General features: G+C 48.1%; 1 protein-coding gene across 1 annotated transcript in view; it reads right to left on the reverse strand.

Moving 5' to 3' along the window:
- LOC121008946 (3-oxoacyl-[acyl-carrier-protein] reductase FabG-like) overlaps positions 1-14729 on the reverse strand; it is a 41621-nt gene that overhangs the window by 5291 nt on the left and 21601 nt on the right. The window contains exon 5 of the mRNA XM_040441781.1: positions 14561-14630. Within this exon, the coding sequence (XP_040297715.1) occupies positions 14561-14630 (70 nt within the window). The remainder of the gene's footprint in view (positions 1-14560; positions 14631-14729) is intronic.

Raw genomic sequence — 14729 nt, forward strand, 5'->3', positions numbered from 1 at the left:
TTAGACACTTCTACTCAATTAGTCACCCTCATTAAGGACACCTGTCTTAACTAGTCACCTGTATAAAAGACACCTGTCCACAGAATCAATCAATCAAGCAGACTCCAAACTCTCCAACATGGGAAAGACCAAAGAGCTGTCCAAGGATGTCAGAGACAAAATTGTAGACCTGCACAAGGCTGGAATGGGCTACAAAACCATTAGCAAGAAGCTGGGAGAGAAGGTGACAACTGTTGGTGCGATTGTTCGAAAATGGAAGGAGCACAAAATGACCATCAATCGACCTCGCTCTGGGGCTCCACGCAAGATCTCACCTCGTGGGGTGTCAATGGTTCTGAGAAAGGTGAAAAAGCATCCTAGAACTACACGGGAGGAGTTAGTTAATGACCTCAAATTAGCAGGGACCACAGTCACCAAGAAAACCATTGGAAACACATTACACCGCAATGGATTAAAATCCTGCAGGGCTCGCAAGGTCCCCCTGCTCAGGAAGGCACATGTGCAGGCCCGTCTGAAGTTTGCCAATGAACACCTGAATGATTCAGAGAGTGACTGGGAGAAGGTGCTGTGGTCTGATGAGACCAAAATAGAGCTCTTTGGCATTAACTCAACTCGCTGTGTTTGGAGGAAGAAAAATGCTGCCTATGACCCCCAAAACACCGTCAACACCGTCAAGCATGGGGGTGGAAACATTTTGCTTTGGGGGTGTTTTTCTGCTAAGGGCACAGGACAACTTATTCGCATAAACGGGAAAATGGACGGAGCCATGTATCGTGAAATCCTGAGCGACAACCTCCTTCCCTCTGCCAGGAAACTGAAAATGGGTCGTGGATGGGTGTTCCAGCACGACAATGACCCAAAACATACAGCAAAGGCAACAAAGGAGTGGCTCAAGAAGAAGCACATTAAGGTCATGGAGTGGCCTAGTCAGTCTCCGGACCTTAATCCAATCGAAAACCTATGGAGGGAGCTCAAGCTCAGAGTTGCACAGAGACAGCCTCGAAACCTTAGGGATTTAGAGATGATCTGCAAAGAGGAGTGGACCAACATTCCTCCTAAAATGTGCGCAAACTTGGTCATCAATTACAAGAAACGTTTGACCTCTGTGCTTGCAAACAAGGGTTTTTCCACCAAGTATTAAGTCTTTTTTTGTTAGAGGGTTCAAATACTTATTTCACTCAATGAAATGCAAATCAGTTGCTATCTTTTATTTAAAGTTATTTTTTCGATTTTCCTTTTGATGTGCTATCTGCCACTGTTACAATAAACCTACCATTGAAATGATACTGTTCTGAGACTTTTCATTTCTTTGTCATTGGACAAACTTACAAAATCAGTGAGGGGTCAAATAATTATTTCCCCCACTGTATGTGTAACAATGTATCGATTTATATATATGTCATACTATGTATTTACCATTTAGAAGGTACAGAAACAACTCAGTAAGTTTAAGTTAATTGGATTTCAAAACAATAGTTATTCATGGGAGTACATAAATGAAATCTACAAGTTCCGATGCCCAGCATCAAAGCCGCTACATAAAATTTTCATCAAGTCAACCCATATTTCAAAAAGATAGGAGAAGACAGTCAACTCCAACAAATCTGGGATATAGGTAATTAAAAGTGTAAGGAAAAGACCTTCCTCAGTGATTTATGGTAGAAAGGTCATTGAGGTCCTGTGAAAGTATTATTAGATATTTAATTTTAATGCTTAAAAAGTTGTTATATTCACCTACAGTACCGCAGTGCCATCTGGAGTTAGATGGGCAACATTATATTATTTCATTATTTGTTCTAATACCATATTAGGAGTGGAGATAACGTCATGATGTTATTAGCATGCGAATACACCCACCCTACCTGATTGGGAATCCATAATCTAAAGGGGATGATTCTTAGATAAGGGGGGGAATAATTACTCGTGTGCAGGGTAGCATAGAAGGTAGCAAGAGAAAAAAAGGCTAGAAAGAAAAGAAAGAGGAGAAGTTGAGGTCTATCAAGATGGAAGCCATAATGAGATGCGCTATGATGGACCACCCAGCTTTCCTAGGAGCAGAAGTGAGATTCCTGCTAGGACTTGGTAAGAGACACAGAAAATGATATTTCATTTTATTAAGACTAACTTAATAGTGTGGGTGAAATTATACCATCTAGATTGGCGAATAAATAAATGATTAAATAAATTGATCATCTCCATATTGAGATGTAGTCTTAGGATATTGTGAGGCTTCATTCTACCTGCAGAAGAATCTAGACTCATAATCTAGCAAAGCGTTAAATGATTGCTTATATATATATATATATTGATAGAACATTCTTCGCCAAGCTAAGTGATGGATTCCCACCGGAAAGACGTCAAGTCCTTCCCATTTAAGATCCTAGATCCCTGTTATTTGTCTTAATAGTCTTACCAAAGTTATATCCTTGAATGGATTTGCCCATGCCTGAAGCCATGTGATGTGTAGTTGGTTAGAGGGGGGTAGAATGTATTTAGCATTCTATATTGATGTCTAGGATTAGACATGCCCATCCTGATATCATGAGGTTTTCTCTGAACAGAAGTGATGTATATAACTTATGTTCCTACTTTGATATCCTAACCTAATAATAGTTTGATTATAATGTGACAGGTTATTTCCACTCACATGTATTGTTAAGCTTGTAAGGCTTTATATTAACGCTATATATATATTCATTTGCATGTATCATTGTGTTTATTTACTTATACAGTGGGGGAAATAATTATTTGACCCCTCACTGATTTTGTAAGTTTGTCCAATGACAAAGAAATGAAAAGTCTCAGAACAGTATCATTTCAATGGTAGGTTTATTGTAACAGTGGCAGATAGCACATCAAAAGGAAAATCGAAAAAATAACTTTAAATAAAAGATAGCAACTGATTTGCATTTCATTGAGTGAAATAAGTATTTGAACCCCTACCAACCATTAAGAGTTCTGGCTCCCACAGAGTGGTTAGACACTTCTACTCAATTAGTCACCCTCATTAAGGACACCTGTCTTAACTAGTCACCTGTATAAAAGACACCTGTCCACAGAATCAATCAATCAAGCAGACTCCAAACTCTCCAACATGGGAAAGACCAAAGAGCTGTCCAAGGATGTCAGAGACAAAATTGTAGACCTGCACAAGGCTGGAATGGGCTACAAAACCATTAGCAAGAAGCTGGGAGAGAAGGTGACAACTGTTGGTGCGATTGTTCGAAAATGGAAGGAGCACAAAATGACCATCAATCGACCTCGCTCTGGGGCTCCACGCAAGATCTCACCTCGTGGGGTGTCAATGGTTCTGAGAAAGGTGAAAAAGCATCCTAGAACTACACGGGAGGAGTTAGTTAATGACCTCAAATTAGCAGGGACCACAGTCACCAAGAAAACCATTGGAAACACATTACACCGCAATGGATTAAAATCCTGCAGGGCTCGCAAGGTCCCCCTGCTCAGGAAGGCACATGTGCAGGCCCGTCTGAAGTTTGCCAATGAACACCTGAATGATTCAGAGACTGGGAGAAGGTGCTGTGGTCTGATGAGACCAAAATAGAGCTCTTTGGCATTAACTCAACTCGCTGTGTTTGGAGGAAGAAAAATGCTGCCTATGACCCCCAAAACACCGTCCCCACCGTCAAGCATGGGGGGTGGAAACATTTTGCTTTGGGGGTGTTTTTCTGCTAAGGGCACAGGACAACTTATTCGCATAAACGGGAAAATGGACGGAGCCATGTATCGTGAAATCCTGAGCGACAACCTCCTTCCCTCTGCCAGGAAACTGAAAATGGGTCGTGGATGGGTGTTCCAGCACGACAATGACCCAAAACATACAGCAAAGGCAACAAAGAAGTGGCTCAAGAAGAAGCACATTAAGGTCATGGAGTGGCCTAGTCAGTCTCCGGACCTTAATCCAATCGAAAACCTATGGAGGGAGCTCAAGCTCAGAGTTGCACAGAGACAGCCTCGAAACCTTAGGGATTTAGAGATGATCTGCAAAGAGGAGTGGACCAACATTCCTCCTAAAATGTGCGCAAACTTGGTCATCAATTACAAGAAACGTTTGACCTCTGTGCTTGCAAACAAGGGTTTTTCCACCAAGTATTTAGTCTTTTTTTGTTAGAGGGTTCAAATACTTATTTCACTCAATGAAATGCAAATCAGTTGCTATCTTTTATTTAAAGTTATTTTTTCGATTTTCCTTTTGATGTGCTATCTGCCACTGTTACAATAAACCTACCATTGAAATGATACTGTTCTGAGACTTTTCATTTCTTTGTCATTGGACAAACTTACAAAATCAGTGAGGGGTCAAATAATTATTTCCCCCACTGTATATGTTTATAATCTTGTAACCAATAAATCTGCATATTTTTATAATACCTGTGTATTATTGTATAATGCAGAACTACATTTTATCATTGACGTCATCTCACGTCAAAAAGAACTTATTTATCTGAGGAAATAGTCGGACTCAGATGTGAATTGTATCAATTAGGTCGTCTACAATTCACCAGGTCATGATTTTAAGAATTTATGACAAATTTTATAAATTAAATTTTTTTATGGTAAATTATTTTTATGACCATAATTAATAATTCTTAATTGAATTATTACCCCCCGACAGCACCATATTTGGCACATAGGTACATCAGGTTCTTAGAAAGGTTTTCAAGATCTCCGCTCTCTAGGACGTATGGTTCTTGAGATATTCCCAAAAATATATTAGTCAATAGGAGCTCGCCGGTCCTTCATTCATATCCTAACTGCCATACACATGGTCACATGACCCTTATCACCCAATAAAAGCTTGAAAAAGCAAGAGGTCAGAGAGGGGCTGGAGACTGAGCATCACAAGAGGTCAGAGAGGGGCTGGAGACTGAGCATCACAAGAGGTGAAAAACTGGTGTAAAAATGTGTGTATGTCAAGACTTGACATACACACATTTTTACACCAGTTTTTCACCCCTTGCGATGCTCAGTCTACAGCCCCTCTCTGACCACTTGTGATGCTCAGTCTCCAGCCCCTCTCTGACCTCTTGTGATGCTCAGTCTCCAGCCCCTTTCTGACCTCTTGTGACGCTCAGTCTCCAGCCCCTTTCTGACCTCTTGTGACGCTCAGTTTCCAGCCCCTCTCTGACCTCTTGTGATGCTCAGTCTCCAGCCCCTCTCTGACCTCTTGTGATGCTCAGTCTCCAGCCCCTCTCTGACCTCTTGTGATGCTCCGTCTCCATCCCCTCTCTGACCTCTTGTGATGCTCAGTCTCCAGCCCCTCTCTGACCTCTTGTGATGCTCAGTCTCCAGCCCCTCTCTGACCTCTTGTGATGCTCAGTCTCCAGCCCCTCTCTGACCTCTTGTGATGCTCAGTCTCCAGCCCCTCTCTGACCTCTTGTGATGCGCAGTCTCCAGCCCCTCTCTGACCTCTTGTGACGCTCAGTCTCCAGCCCCTTTCTGACCTCTTGTGACGCTCAGTCTCCAGCCCCTTTCTGACCTCTTGTGACGCTCAGTCTCCAGCCCCTCTCTGACCTCTTGTGACGCTCAGTCTCCAGCCCCTCTCTGACCTCTTGTGACGCTCAGTCTCCAGCCCCTCTCTGACCTCTTGTGACGCTCAGTCTCCAGCCCCTCTCTGACCTCTTGTGACGCTCAGTCTCCAGCCCCTCTCTGACCTCTTGTGACGCTCAGTCTCCAGCCCCTCTCTGACCTCTTGTGACGCTCAGTCTCCAGCCCCTCTCTGACCTCTTGTGATGCTCAGTCTCCAGCCCCTCTCTGACCTCTTGTGATGCTCCATCTCCAACCCCTCTCTGACCTCTTGTGATGCTCAGTCTCCAGCCCCTCTCTGACCTCTTGTGACGCTCAGTCTCCAGCCCCTCTCTGACCTCTTGTGACGCTCAGTCTCCAGCCCCTCTCTGACCTCTTGTGATGCTCAGTCTCCAGCCCCTCTCTGACCTCTTGTGATGCTCAGTCTCCAGCCCCTCTCTGACCTCTTGTGGTGCTCAGTCTCCAGCCCCTCTCTAACCTCTTGTGATGCTCAGTCTCCAGCCCCTCTCTGACCTCTTCTGATGTTCAGTCTCCAGCCCCTCTCTGACCTCTTGTGATGCTCAGTCTCCAGCCCTTCTGTCCTCTTCTGATGTTCAGTTTCCAGCCCCTCTCTGACCTCTTGTGATGCTCAGTCTCCAGCCCCTTTCTGACCTCTTGTGATGCTGTCTCCAGCCCCTCTCTGACTTCTTGTGATGCTCAGTCTCCAGCCCCTCTCTGACCTCTTGTGATGCTCAGTCTCCAGCCCCTCTCTGACCTCTTGTGATGCTCAGTCTCCAGCCCCTCTCTGACCTCTTGTGATGCTCAGTCTCCAGCCCCTCTCTGACCTCTTGTGGTGCTCAGTCTCCAGCCCCTCTCTAACCTCTTGTGATGCTCAGTCTCCAGCCCCTCTCTGACCTCTTGTGATGCTCAGTCTCCAGCCCCTTTCTGACCTCTTGTGATGCTCAGTCTCCAGCCCCTCTCTGACCTCTTGTGATGCTCAGTCTCCAGCCCCTCTCTGACCTCTTGTGACGCTCAGTCTCCAGCCCCTCTCTGACCTCTTGTGATGCTCAGTCTCCAGCCCCTCTCTGACCTCTTGTGACGCTCAGTCTCCAGCCCCTCTCTGACCTCTTGTGATGCTCAGTCTCCATCCCCTCTCTAACCTCTTGTGATGCTCAGTCTCCAGCCCCTCTCTGACCTCTTGTGATGCTCAGTCTCCAGCCCCTCTCTGACCTCTTGTGATGCTCAGTCTCCAGCCCCTCTCTGACCTCTTGTGGTGCTCAGTCTCCAGCCCCTCTCTAACCTCTTGTGATGCTCAGTCTCCAGCCCCTCTCTGACCTCTTCTGATGTTCAGTCTCCAGCCCCTCTCTGACCTCTTGTGATGCTCAGTCTCCAGCCCTTCTGTCCTCTTCTGATGTTCAGTTTCCAGCCCCTCTCTGACCTCTTGTGATGCTCAGTCTCCAGCCCCTCTCTGACCTCTTGTGACGCTCAGTCTCCAGCCCCTCTCTGACCTCTTGTGACGCTCAGTCTCCAGCCCCTCTCTGACCTCTTGTGATGCTCAGTCTCCAGCCCCTCTCTGACCTCTTGTGATGCTCAGTCTCCAGCCCCTCTCTGACCTCTTCTGATGTTCAGTCTCCAGCCCCTCTCTGACCTCTTGTGATGCTCAGTCTCCAGCCCCTCTCTGACCTCTTGTGATGCTCAGTCTCCAGCCCTTCTGTCCTCTTCTGATGTTCAGTCTCCAGCCCCTCTCTGACCTCTTGTGATGCTCAGTCTCCAGCCCCTTTCTGACCTCTTGTGATGCTCAGTCTCCAGCCCCTCTCTGACCTCTTGTGATGCTCAGTCTCCAGCCCCTTTCTGACCTCTTGTGATGCTGTCTCCAGCCCCTCTCTGACCTCTTGTGATGCTCAGTCTCCAGCCCCTCTCTGACCTCTTGTGATGCTCAGTCTCCAGCCCCTCTCTGACCTCTTGTGACTAATCTGTTTTGCAGATTTATGACTTATAAAGTTCAGTATTGATTTAGTTATAAATCTACCTAAAGGAAAGATGAAATATCAATATCGAAAACTGGAAAATGTATTTACACAAGACATCTTTGACCGTGCTGTAAAAACTGCATAAAAAAAACACAGAAAAGCCACAGGTTGTTGTGGCTTTGCAATCGTTTTTGGTCACACGGCTGGTGAAGCTGAGGATTTCAGTCTGTTTCATCTGTACAAGTCAGGTGGCCTGAAATCCAGGAATGTGGCAACTGGCAGTAAAACTCCATGCGGTTTTGGATGCAGTTTTTATATTAGTGTGTAAATACACATATAACATAATAGATCAGAGAGGGATTGGGGAAGAAGCAGCCAAGCAAATATTTTGCCTTAGGCTACATGCACACGACCGGTGTGTGTTTTACGGTCCGCAAATTGCGGATCCTCAAAACACAAATGGCGTCCGTGTGCGTTCTGAAAATTGCGGAACGGCACGGACAGCCATTGATATAACTGCCTATTCTTGTCCGTTTTGCGGACAAGAATAGGACAGGTTATATATTTTTTTGCGGACCACGGATTGGAGCAACGGATGCGGACAGCACACGGAGTGCTGTCCGCATCTTTTGTGGCCCCATTTAAGTGAATGGATCCGCATCCAAGACGCAAAAACTGCGACTCGGATGCGGATCAAAACAACAGTCGTGTGCATGAGGCCTTACTCACACGTCAGTGTTTGGTCAGTGATTTCCATTAATAATTGTGAGCCAAAGCCAGCATAGAGCCTCCACAGAGATAAAGTCTCAGAGACCTTAGATAAGAGAATTACAACATCCCAAAATCTCTCAAGCAAGCAAGTTATTTTCCTAGAAGGACAAGAGAACCAGAATGCCTCAAGAGAAACTTGGTTGACTTTCCTTGTGGGGTTCTCTTTATCATTACGAAGACCAAAAAATATGCATGAATATTGTATGCCAGGTTACACTATTCTTGGTTTCTAGGAAGAGTATATTGAAATTGCATATCAATTCTTCCGGTATTGGATAGGGTATCCCCTCTTTTCTGTCAGGCAAGCTAATTTGAAAACCTTTGGCTTTCTTGGGAAAATATTCAAATTATATTTCCTTCCAAAACAGAAAAGAATGCTAATCTTTTCTCATTTCAGCCAAATTAAGATTTATGGTTTGCATATAGCCTTCCTAGAAACCAAAAGTAGTGTCTCCTGGCATACAATACTTATTTTTTGGTCTCCCTAATGATAAAGAGCACCCCACAAGACAAGTCAACCAAGTAAGACAAGTTTATCTTGAGACATTCTGGTTCTCTTGTTCGTCTAGAAAGAGCTTGCATGTTTCATTGAGAGGTGTAAGTTTTGTGGGAAGTTGTAATTCTCTTGTCTCACTTCCAGTTGAAGGTTACATTGGAGGTGTCTTTGTCTGAAGTGATCCAAAATAGTGAAATAAAGCTGTACTGATGATGTATCCTCAGGTGAATAGGAAGCAGCTGCCCCATTGAGGTGAGACTGCAGGAGCTATAATTATACCTACTTGCTGCTGCACAGAAAGGCTGACTGAGTGCGAGCTCTCCTGCACAGGAGAATGGGCAAAAATGTCCGCCTCTAGATGTGTAAAGCTGGTGGAGACATCCCCCAAAAGATTGCAGCAGGAACTGCAGAAAGAGTTGGTCCTACAAAGTATTGCTCAAGGGGGTGTGAATAGAAATGCACCCCACACTTTCCGGATTTTTATCCATTAAACGTTGTAAAAACCGTGGATCATCTTCTCCTCACCTCACACAGACTTCTACTTTGTGTCGGTCGATCGCATAAAAATCCTCCAGGTTTGTGGGTGTAACGTGAAAAAATTAGGAAAAGTTTAAGGGGTGTGAATACTTTTTCAAGGGGCTATATAATCAGCTGTAGACGGATAAGGGAGCAGATAATTTGGTGACAGTCAATTAGAACATGCACGCTCCAATAATAATAGAAGGCGCTGCAGAGCTTCCAGTCTACAGCAGCCACCCGCTGCGTACACCGGACCCCCACTATCACTATAGTGACCCCTATCCTCCTCCGCTACGTACACCGGACCCCCACTATCACTATAGTGACCCCCATCCTCCTCCGCTACGTACACCGGACCACCACTATCACTATAGTGACCCCCATCCTCCTCCGCTACGTACACCGGACCACCACTATCACTATAGAGACCCCAATCTCCTCCGCTCTGTACACCGGACCCCCACTATCACTATAGTTACCCCCATCCTCCTCCGCTACGTACACTGGACCACCACTATCACTATAGTGACCCCATTCTCCTCCGCTCTGTACACCGGACCCCCACTATGACTATAGTGACCCCCATCCTCCTCCGCTCTGTACACCAGACCCCCACTATCACTATAGTGACCCCATTCTGCTCCGCTCTGTACACCGGACCCCCACTATCACTATAGTGACCCCATCCTCCTCCGCTCTGTACACCGGACCCCCACTATCACTATAGTGACCCCCCCCCATCCTCACACTATCATCACTATAGTGACCCCATCCTCCTCCGCTCCGTACACTGGACCACCACTATCATCACTATAATGACCCCCATCCTCCTCCGCTCCGTACACCGGACCCCTACTATCATCACTATAGTGACCCCCCCCCCCCCCCCCCCATCCTCACACTATCATCACTATAGTGACCTCGATCCTCCTCCTGTGGAATGTCTCCTCTGGGCTTCTGTACTCGGCTTACCTGGTAACGCCCCCCTCCCCCTGTGATTGTTACATTGTTTCTTTCCTGATAACACTACAACATTGTTTCCCCTTTGCACATAAACAGTCACCGTTTTTCAGGGCTCTATGTCTCTGTGACGCTGTTGCAGATTCATTTCACTGGATGGAGATAATGCTGCAGCGCTAATGTTCTGATCGGACCCGCTGCGGATCCAATTCCATTTTCCACTCTTAAAAACAGAACATAGGAGAATTTATATCGCCATTGGAGTCCGAGGCGTCTCTCACTTGAGCGTTACGGATTCTCTCGGGATCTGTACAGAAAAAATCTGATGGTTTTGCAGCAATTTCAGTCAGTTTTGTCTGTGATGTCTTCAGTGTTTCAGTTTTTCCGCCAGGTGCAATCAGTTTTTCATGCGTCTTTCACACTCGTGAAAAAGACTGAAGAACAACAATCTACATCTCCGAGTAACCATCAGTAAAAAACACACTGCATCCGGATTGAATCCGTTTTTCACTGAAGCCCCAGAATATAGAATCTGCTGCGATTTTCCTGAACGCTGAAATAATGCGTAAAAAACTCATGTGCAGAGAGGCATAGACATGAATGGGAGCGGAAGTTATGTGTTTGCTTCACGCATCGCACCCCGATGGAAAACTCTTGTGTCAAAGAGGCCTAAGGCTCGGCCCCCACCGCCACGCGGTAAATCTGGTGGTGTGGTCTGGCAGAGGGGCAGACTACCGGAGTTACTGTGCCCCGCTATGCCGGATATGGTTACTCCTGTGGTCTGCTCCTCTGCCAGAACACAGGACAGGAGGTACCTGTCACAGGTGTGAACCTGTCCTGTCCTCACCTGCTCTTTCACCTGCCCCGTCCTATCCATCACCTGCCCTGTCCTATCACCTGTCCTGTCCCCTGCCCTATCACCTGCCCTGTCACATCATCACCTGCCCTATCACATCATCACCTGTCCTGTCACATAATCACCTGCCCTATCCCCTGCCCCATCACCTGTCCTGTCCCCTGTCCTATCCCCTGCCCTGTCACATCATCACCTGTGGCGAAACCAACCTCGCCACTGGGTTTTGGAGAGGACTGGCTGCTGGCCTCTTGCCCCTGGATTATGGGCCATATACTAACTTTTAAACCCCTAAACCTATTCAAGTGAATTTTGGATAGGTTTGTCCCCACGTTATACTGTTTGAATTAATGTAAGTTATATGTATGACCACTGTTTGACCCTCAACACGGAGCCTTGTCTCGTTATTGGGGGGATCCGCTGTATGCTGTTAGAAGACCGATTGCCAGAAGTGTAAGCTGATTCCTGTTCGTCTGCTAGCAGCTATTCGTGAGGTTCCAGTTTGGAGTGCTACTTTGTATCCAGTTCGGGAGGTTGGTGTCCTGCAGTAGCTGTGCCTGTCTCTCAGAAAGGGGCTTATCGCCTAAACGGATTTTAACCCCTTGTCTGCTGAAACGCTCCGTTACATTGGTGGCAAGCAGCGGGATCGTTCCTACAGCCAGAAGGACAGCTACAGGAGACACCATTTTTGTGGATTCTACAATTTAAGGACAACGCATGTCCCAGTACAGCGTCCCTGACAGCAGCAGGATGGAACCAGCAGTGTTATACGAGGAGAAGGACCTGGATGGCCGGGATGCATTAAGGAAAGGCATCTGGTACCAGGCCCTGGATAATCTACAATACCAGCGGGGTGAGAGTCTCCCCAGTGAAGAGCAGCAGTTGCAGAAGCAAGTGGCCCTGCGGATGCCCTTCCTGGGAGAGCAGCCCCTGGAGGAATGGGTGAAGGAACTAGAGCACCGGGTATGGCAGGAGCTATGGCTGGAGGATGCCTACCAGGCGCTTTGGTGGTATATGGCACAGTATATACCCTGGACAGCCGAACATGACAAGCCAGAGGGAGAGGAGTTTTATGGTCCTGGCTTGTTATGGGAGTCCTTTGCAGAGCCTGAATTCGGGAGCCCTGTACAGTCCAGACTTCAGGACATTTTCTATGAGAGGGAGGCTAGGCATGAGTGGGATGACCCCCATGAGGTAGAGCAAGACCTGGCTCACCTAGCAACCCTGGAGTGGGAACTGGAGCAGGACTACCGAGATCTCTTCCACTCCATTGAGAAGGCTCAGCAGGACGGTAAGGTGACAGACCCAGATCCAGACCCATTCAGCTGGGCAGATATTGTAGAGTGTTACTGGGAAGGACCCCAGGTGGCCGGTAGAGATGGGACCGAGGTCTCTCTACCGGTCCTGCAGGGAATTGGGAGCTCAGTCTCCATTCCCCAGCGGCAGTGTGAAGTGCAGGGAGAGGAGAGCAGCGTCCTCCCTCCCCAGCGGCAGGCTGAGGTACAGGGGGCAGAGGTAGTTGTTCCTGCCCCCCAGCAGCAGAGTGATATGCCGGGAAGGCAGTGTGAAGTGCAGGGAGAGGAGAGCAGCGTCCTCCCTCCCCAGCGGCAGGCTGAGGTACAGGGGGCAGAGGTAGTTGTTCCTGCCCCCCAGCAGCAGAGTGATATGCCGGGAAGGCAGTGTGAAATGCAGGGAGAGGAGAGCAGCGTCCTCCCTCCTCAGCGGCAGGCGGAGTTACAGGGGGCAGAGGTAGTTGTTCCTGCCCCCCAGCAGCAGCATGATTTTTTGGGAATTGGGAGCCCAGTCTCCATTCCCCAGCGGCAGGCGGAGTTACAGGGGGCAGAGACAGTCGGTCCTGTCCCCCAGCGGCAGAGTGTCCAGCAGGGAATAGAGAGCCCAGTCTCCTTTCCCCAGCAACAGGACACTGTATTGGGAGCGGAGACGGTCGGTCGCCCTCCCCAGCGGCTGGAAGTATGTATGGGAGAGGAGCTCGTTACCCCCTCTCCCCAGCGGCAGCTTAACGCACCAGGGGGACAAAGTAAGCCCCACAACAGTGCAGATGGGACCGTGGTCTCTGCACTTACAGCACAGGGGGGTAGAGACAGTCGGTCTCCCCCTCCAACAACCAGGCTCCAACCAGGCTTCTTCCGTGGTAGCGCTGGCACCAGGGCAGAGTACCGCTGATCCCTGCCCACAAAGCAACCTCCACTCCAAGCCAGGGAGCAACACAGAGACTGGGAGTACCAGCTTCCAACATAACCTTGGTGGACTCACTGGACAGAGACAGGCTACTAAAGTCAACAGGTCCAGTATTTGGTTGTGGGTGGGCTGCCAGACTAACTCAGGTACCGACCGGCGTGAGGTCAGGTATCTGGTTAGTCTTCCCTGGGGGGGGGAGATGTGTGGCGAAACCAACCTCGCCACTGGGTTTTGGAGAGGACTGGCTGCTGGCCTCTTGCCCCTGGATTATGGGCCATATACTAACTTTTAAACCCCTGAACCTATTCAAGTGAATTTTGGATAGGTTTGTCCCCACGTTATACTGTTTGAATTAATGTAAGTTATATGTATGACCACTGTTTGACCCTCAACACGGAGCCTTGTCTCGTTATTGGGGGGATTCACTGTATGCTGTTAGAGGACCGATTGCCAGAAGTATAAGCTGATTCCTGTTCGTCTGCTAGCAGCTATTCGTGAGGTTCCAGTTTGGAGTGCTACTTTGTATCCAGTTCGGGAGGTTGGTGTTCTGCAGTAGCTGTGCCTGTCTCTCAGAAAGGGGCATATCGCCTAAACGGATTTTAACCCCTTGTCTGCTGAAACGCTCCGTTACATCACCTGTCCTGTCCCATGTCCTATAACCTACCCTGTCCTATCATCACCTGCCCTGTCACCTGATCTGTCCTACCATCACCTGCCCTATCCTATCACCTGTACTGTCCTGTCCTCACCTGTCCTGTCACCTGCACTGTCCTATCATCACCTGCCCCGTCCTATCACCTGTACTGTCCTATCATCACCTGTCCTGTCCCCTGCCCTATCACCTGTCCTGTCCCCTGCCCTATCACCTACCCTGTCACATCATCACCTGCCCTATCACCTGTCCTATCACATCATCACCTGTCCTGTCTCCTGTCCTATCACCTGCCCTGTCCTGTCCCCTGCCCTGTTCTATCACCTGCCCTGTCACATCATCACCTGTCCTGTCCCATGTCATATCACCTGCCCTGTCCTGTCACCTGTCCTGTCCCCTGCCCTATCACCTGCCCTATCACATCATCACCTGTCCTGTCACCTGTCCTGTCACATAATCACCTGCCCTATCCCCTGCCCCATCACCTGTCCTGTCCCCTGCCCTATCACCTGTCCTATCACCTGCCCTGTCCTATTATCCACCATTTGATGACTGTATAATCGGAGCAGCAGCTAGTGCCCGCTGCTTTCAGCCATGTATCTCAGGAGGTCACTCACCCAGAGCTGCACATCTGGTCAACTGGTCAACTGCAGACTTGGACATACAATAGGCCAGGACCCCGGGGAACTGAAAGACAATAAGAATATACATGGGGGCGGGGTCAGGAAGGGGTGGGGCCACGACAGGCTGTGGGCTGCACACAATGTGACAAGGACAGTCATGCCG

This window comes from Bufo bufo, chromosome 7, assembly GCF_905171765.1.
Source record: "Bufo bufo chromosome 7, aBufBuf1.1, whole genome shotgun sequence".
NCBI lineage: Eukaryota > Metazoa > Chordata > Amphibia > Anura > Bufonidae > Bufo > Bufo bufo.